The 7,364-nt window shown below is 53.5% G+C and overlaps 1 protein-coding gene across 1 annotated transcript; it reads right to left on the reverse strand.

Annotated features, from left to right (window-relative positions):
- Window positions 1-1,323: 1,323 nt before the first annotated feature.
- On the reverse strand, window positions 1,324-1,778 carry STEHIDRAFT_148414 (uncharacterized protein; the record flags this gene model as incomplete). The annotated part of the gene is made up of 1 exon (XM_007306397.1): window positions 1,324-1,778. A coding segment is annotated over one exon (243 nt), but the record flags the coding sequence as incomplete, so codon positions are not given.
- Between the last annotated feature and the right edge of the window lie 5,586 nt (window positions 1,779-7,364).

Genomic DNA, 7,364 nt, shown 5'->3' on the forward strand with positions numbered 1-7,364 from the left:
CAAGCTCAATATACTTGACCAATTTATACCTAGGCTCGCGTCTACAAGCAATTTCTGGGATCACATATATGTGTTATTATATGATGTATCTACACAAATAAAATAACAGAATGTAACTCTGCTGCTCTCCTGTACTTATATGTTTGTGAGCAAGAGTGGGTGAGTACCGGCTACCGGGCCGGCCTAGCCATATCTCAGTTCAATCGGCGACTACAGTCTCCCCACTGTGAAATCGCTCTAGGACACAGCACTCACATAGATTTATTGAAACAGTGCTATATAACATGCAAATACCTTTGTTTTCTAATGAGATTTTTGCTAGAACTGATGGGGTGTCCTCGTTATTATTTGTAAGGCGCGGGACTCTTTGCGCCACATAGTTAGGGCCACTCGCATGCAGCTCACGCGTGAGCTGCATTTCCTTAAGTCGCGCGTTCGTAATTTCCTTCGCTCGGGCCAAGACATCATGTCTTTGAGATCTCATTGCACAGTTATTTGGGTGTGTGACTTATTGGAGTATGTGAAGGCAATACGAACATCATAACGTAGATTAGATTAGATTAGATCATGTTGGTTTAGTAGACGCGTCTCGCGTCTTAATAGATCTTACCTTCTTCTTGGTCTCTACTTGTATCTTGGGTGCCCTGGTTCTAATAGGTTATGGGCCCTGAATGCACTTAGCCAGCTAGCTTGTCTATCATTGAAACTCTCGAAAGGAATTTTTGAGCCGAGGCTCTCGCTATGGAACGATCTTTTACACCAGGACTCGCATCGCCGCGCCAACGGGGCCGGCGTGCACAACAATCTTTGGACTCTGGAGGCACGGTCTTTGACCCGCCAACTCTGACGAATCTCACAGCTGTGGACCTCGCATTTCTTGACAATTTGACATATCCAACGGCACCCCTAATCGACTTTGACGAAAATTTTTCCTTGGATCATGTCGTAGACTTGGACTTGCCGGCTCAAACTCGTTCTCTCGCCGGCACTCCTTCGCACGCTCACGCCAACTTGCACGCTCGCTCTCATTCGCACGAACCCAGTACTGCTCATTCTCAGTTAAAACAGGAAAACACAATAAATTCCATTATCGACTCATACGACGACTTCGAATTCTTGCACGCGCCGGCGCCACGCCATAAGCCGCCACTCTCGGATCCACTTCATGAACCCCAAATAAGTACAGAAAAACAACAACACATCGCTATTGCAGAAGAAGAGCATCTACAAACCCTACCCACTTACCATTCCGCGCCGCCCACGCTATACGCCCCGCACGGGCATTCGACGCGGGAACAGAAGGGGGAAGAGGGGAAAGTCGTCAACTCACCACGCGTCTCAGCCTCTCCAGCTGATGGCGTGGATCGAGGTGGTCAACGGGAAATGATGGAGCATGGAGATGCACCTGATCCTGAACTTGTCGTTGATGGTAGAGTGCGTCCAGAGGGGGCGGGCTACGTTGACGATGGGGCCACGCAGACGCGTTCGAACCATGGGAGTAGACTGCGTGATGGACGGGGTTCGACCCCCCTAGATCATGCTGATGAAACCCGAGGTAGGACGACCGGGATCGGATCCCGAACGGTCGAAACTGCTTTCGCAGTCCGCGATTCGGAGGATGATCCTAGGTATGTCCCGCCACAGAGGCGAGGAAACTCGTCTCGCCAGCCGACGCCGAAGGGGATCCGGCAGACTAGCCATCTGTCCCGGTCTCCTTCGCCCCGTTGGCGACGTGACCCAGCTCCAAGACCAGACAATCGCCGTGAACGATCGATGCCAGACGAACGTTACGCCACACGGGGTCAGGAGGAGGGTTACGAGGAGGGTCAGGAGGAGTATGAGTACGACGATCGTGACAGACCCCCCCATCAAGGACGACACAACCCACCTTTCCATTCAACTCCTCATCCCAACCGACGCGGACGTTCCATTACTCCCACGCCGCACAACCGGTCACGTCGAATCAAGTCTGAGGACAAGGATTCGACCGAACACGGCGACAACTTATGGGCCAGGATCACCGCGAAGGGGGGGCAGGGAGTCTATTCATCGCTATCCGATGGTGCACGGGCCCGGGTCCAGAAACATATCCAGGAATTCACGAAGATGTTCATGTCGGGGTCGGCGAAGATCAAGCCGCTCAACAGGGAGAATTTCGTGGAGTGGGAACCGCAGACGATGAATGTGTTGAACACGTCGGGCGTCGGGGCGAGGGTGAGGATGGATAGAGCGATGGCAAGTACGGACGAGGAGGCCGAGGCGATGGAGATGGTTGATAGACAAGTCATCGACTTGGTCTGGGGGACGATGAGTAGGGAATGCCAGAGGGAGATGACGCAGTTGGGTGTGGAGTTTACGACGGCGGCGGAGTTTTGGGGGATGTTGAGGAAGTTGCACACAGGGAAGGGGGTGATGAAACAAGTATTGCTCTTGCGGCAACTCCTCGGCTTCAACTTCTCGAAACGCCACAGCAACAACGCGGACATTTTCGAGCAGATTGGAGAAATCGCGGGGATGATCGTGGATGCCGGACCGCTCGACAAAGACAGCCTGTGGTGCGCAGGGACGATGACGGCGACGAGGCCATACTGCAACGATATGCGCACCACGCTCGAAACTGGAGGGGAGGTGACGGTGAGCCAATGCCGAGACGCCATAAAGAACCTCGACCAACGCAACAAGGAGGGCACGTCGACAGGAGGAGGTCGGGCAAATTACACGGAGGATCGCGACGGATTCGCAAACACGGACTACGAATACGACGAGGAATCCGATCACGCCCATGCCGCCACCGCCACACCAATGACGAGGTGTTCCCACTGCGCTGGACCGCACAAAGCTTCGGACTGCTGGAAGAAGTTTGGCATGCCGCAAGACGAGATTAGGAGGTTGAAGGAGAAGAACGAGGCGGCGATAATGGCAGGGGGAATGGTGAGAAGGGAATATGGGAAGCCCAAGAGAGAGGGGGCAGGTGGAACTCGAGACGGTCCCCTTGGCCGGGGACCTAGCTCGGGTGGTGCACACGCGGCGGAGGATATGAGGTCGAACCAGGGGGCAACCAACACTGGAGGTACGGCTGGGGAACCGACCAAAGGTGGAGGTGGGCCTGGGGGTTCAGGAGGAGATGAGGCTGAGGGGACGAATATCGCGATCGAGATGATAGGTGGAGATCTCGATGCGTATTGTCAGAAGTTTGGGGGAGCGTATGAGAGGGAGCATGACGTGGAGAGGTCGTATGCGCTGGTGGAGGTCGGGATGGACAGGGTGTCTGTGGACTGGAGCCTGCACATGCGACAGGACAACGGGGTGGAAGTCTCGGGATTCCATATGGATAGCGGCAGCAGCATCCATTGCTCACCAGTACGCGAAGATTTCCTGGATCTGTGCGAAATCCCGGAACGACCTATCAGGGGCTTTAACGGATCAACGATCAACGCAAGATTCAAGGGGACGGTGGCGATCAGGATGAACGGGGAGATTGGTGGAGTTCTACACCTACGCGACGCCCTGTATATCCCGGAAGCCGCTATTCGACTCGTGTCTGTCGGGCGACTCGACAACGAAGGCCTTGATGTTCGAATTTCGAAGGGGAAACTTACGGTCCATCCGGAAGAATCGCCGAACAAGATCGTTTCCGTTGCGGTACGACACTCGAACTATCTCTATCGTGTTCTGGGACGAACAGTCAAACCTACGGAATACGCGGCGGTCGTCAAAGCGCCGGTCGGGATCGAGACTTGGCACAGGCGGATGGGACATCTCAACATCGACTCGGTCATAGGATTAGCCCAGAAAGGTCACGCCGCAGGTATGCCACTCTCCCTTGACAACCTACCATCCGCATGCCCACACTGCATCCTCGGTAAACAGGCCAGCTTACCCGTGCCGAAGGTCAGGACGGGACCTAAGGCTGCACGAACGTTGGAAATCGTGTATGCGGATTTGTGTGGGCCAATAGCGGTGGAGGGTAGACAGGGAGAGGTGTACGACCTCATGATCGTGGACGAGTTCTCGTCGATGTATTTCGTGTACCCCATCACGAATAAAGACAGTGCTCAACCAGTTTTCGATGCGTGGGCTCAGGAGGCGGAAGCGCAGACGGGGAATAGGATTAGGATTGTGAGGACGGATGGAGGGGGCGAGTTTGAGAGGCTAGGGATGGGGAATTTTTTGAAGGGAAAGGGGATCACCTTCCAAACAACGGCGCCATACACGTCCTCGGAAATAGGCAAGTGCGAAAGGGCGCATCGGACCTTATGGGATATGGAACGCGCGTGCCGGTCGTATGCGAACTTACCACCAACACTCTGGGCGGAGCTAATCATGACCATGGCATACCTCAAGAATCGGTCGCCACACAAGGCTCTTGGGGGGAAAACAGCATATGAGGTATGGTTTGGGCGGAAACCGGATCTTTCTAATCTTAGAGAAATCGGGGCGAGGGCGTTCGTACTCAATCTCGATCCTTCGAAGGTTTTCAACCGCTCACGAGAATGCGTCATGATCGGGTACTCGTCAAACTCAAAGACATACAGGCTTTACGATCGCGTAACCAGGCGGGTAGTTGTATCGAGACAGGTTCGTTTTATTGAATCACAAGACGACGTACCGCGCAAGTACAAGCCCGGGATCGTGGTGAACGAGGAGGACAGTGATTTGGAGGACAGGGAAAGAGGGCAGCAGGAGGAACCGAGGGCGAGGACGTTGGACGTGCCGGCGGAGGTATTATGGAAGGGTGGGAAGGAACAGGAGGAGAGGGTAGAGGACGGAGAGGAATCGACGAAGGGGGATAGTGGAGTGAGGAGGAGTGCGAGATTGGGGAAGGAGATTAGGATTTCGAAGGAAATGGCGGAGGTGATAGGAGGACCCACGGTACGCAATCTCGCAGACCAACCCATTGACTATGCGAAAGCGGCAGGAAAGAGGACTCGAGCACCGAAAGCGACTCCGGCCCTTGCGACAATAGTAGAGGACCCACTCGAAGCTCTCATCGTGGAGGATCAGTTACCTGACATACCAGCGTTCAGCGAAGAAGAAATCGCATCCCTTGCTTCGACGTTTCTACCGGACGATCAGGCGAGTGCGCGTACCGGACTCGAGGAGCTCATATTCGCAGCCATGGAATCGGATACGGAACCGGACGTACCGAAAACCTTCAAACAAGTCCTCGAAAGCGTACACAAGGACAAGTGGCTACAAGCAATGAAGAACGAGATCGACTCGATAACGGCACACAAGGTGTTCGAGTTGGTTCCGAGGGGAGCGGTACCGGTAGGGAGGAAGGTGTTGAAGGGGAAGTGGGTGTTCTCGCTGAAGCGGAATTCGGAAGGGGAAATTGTGAAGTTTAAGGCGAGATTTGTGGCATGCGGGTACGCGCAGATCGAGGGACAGGACTACAACGAAACGACGTCGCCGACAGCTAGAATGGAATCCCAGAAGATCGCATTCGACTTGGCGGCCAGGTTCGACCTCGAGATGGAACAATTAGACGTCAAGACCGCATTTCTACATGCCGATATGGATGCGCAGTGTTTCATGGGACAACCGGACGGGTTTAAGGAGGAAGGGAAGGAGACGTGGGTGTGGGAATTGAAGAAGACGCTGTATGGTTTGAAGCAGGGTTCGAGGAATTGGAACAAGGAACTGCATGGACGTTTGGTGGAGATGGGATGGGAGAGGTTGAGCACGGAATGGTCAGTCTACTTCCGGAGGTTCACGAACGACAAAATCAGCATAATCACAACACACGTCGACGACATGAACGTCCTGGGATCCACGAGGAAAGAAATCCAGGCCGTCAAGGCCGGACTTCGAGAGCGCTTCGAAATCGTAGAACTCGGAGACGTCGAGTGGATAGTTGGGATACGCGTACGCCGGGATCGACCTAATCGAGCCATCTACCTCTCCCAAACATCGATGATTGACAACATTATCAAAACATACGGTCAAACAGACGCGAATCCTGTACTCACACCGCTGGACCACAACGTCAAGCTATCGCACGCGGACTGTCCGGCAGCGGACGATACGGCACATATCGAAGCGATGTCAAAGGTTCCTTACCGCCAGCTCATCGGCGCTCTTCTATATGTTGCTCTTGCTACTAGGCCGGATATTGCTTTCGCGGTAAACTTCTTGTGCCAATTCAACGCGAATCCGGGGAAGAATCACTGGCAGGGAGCGATACATATCGTGAGGTACCTGAAGCGGACGCGTGACTGGGAACTTAGACTGGGCGGTACTGGACCTCTGGAGCTCAACGGATTCACGGACTCGAGCTATGGCGGAGCGGCGGGACCGCTGGGAAGTCGAAGGTCAACATCTGGGTTTGGTTTCTCGCTGGGAGTGGGATCGGGACTTGTTTCTTGGAGCTCGAAGCGACAGGACGTTACGGCGGACTCAACCTCGGAGGCGGAGTACATGGCGTGCTCACATGCGAGCAAGGAGGCACTATGGCTCAGGAACCTGCTCACGCAACTCGAACTCGAACCCAAAACAGCGACCGTCATCCAGTGCGACAACCAGTCTTCGATATCGCTAACGAGGGATCAATCACACCACCAGCGGAGCAAGCACATCGATATCAAACACCACTTCGTTCGGGATTATGTCGAGCTCGGGAAGTTATGGTTCCATTACGTCCCGACAAAAGAGAACATCGCAGATATCTTTACGAAAGCACTGCCGGCACCGCTGCATAGTTATTTGAGGGGGAAGTTAGGACTTGGACCCCCACCAACGGTTACGCGATAGGAGGAGGAGACGCCTGTTATATCTTTGAGTTTATCATGTTTCTTTTTATCATTTTTCCTTTCTATCATTCTCTCGCTCTCTTTCGTTCTCTCGTTTATCCCAGTACTTATACCGACTATGTCTTATTGAGGACATACATCAGCAAGACTGCATTTGCCTAAATCTAACTTTTCGGTCTATTCCGATCTAATCAGTCTTTTCGCTCTATGCCCGTGGGCGCTTGTAGAGCTTGGTAGACATTTCGGGCTTCGGTAGCTGCGGGAGCTTCAATAGAGTGCTACAACCCCGCAAATTCCCCGGTTCGAGGAGCTTCAGCGTGCAGACCACTGCCGGCACTGTTAAATATGCTTGTATATCTACAGTATGGCTACATAAAATATACTAGGTACATAATTAGACACTCGAGCAACCTGCAACATTTGAATACATGAAAGCCAGCGAGTAGTTTACGGGGAGACATCCGTGAGCTCATCTCCTGCGATTGCCCTCTTGTCTGACAACCCACGATGGATGCTTTACGATACCGACCGGAATACGGCCATAGGCGACACAGCAGTGTCCAAAGCCGAAGCAGCCGCGATACGGGGAAACGAGCGGCAGGGTAGAAAGGG

The sequence above is a fragment of the Stereum hirsutum genome (assembly GCF_000264905.1).
Source record: "Stereum hirsutum FP-91666 SS1 unplaced genomic scaffold STEHIscaffold_11, whole genome shotgun sequence".
In the NCBI taxonomy this organism is placed as follows: domain Eukaryota; kingdom Fungi; phylum Basidiomycota; class Agaricomycetes; order Russulales; family Stereaceae; genus Stereum; species Stereum hirsutum.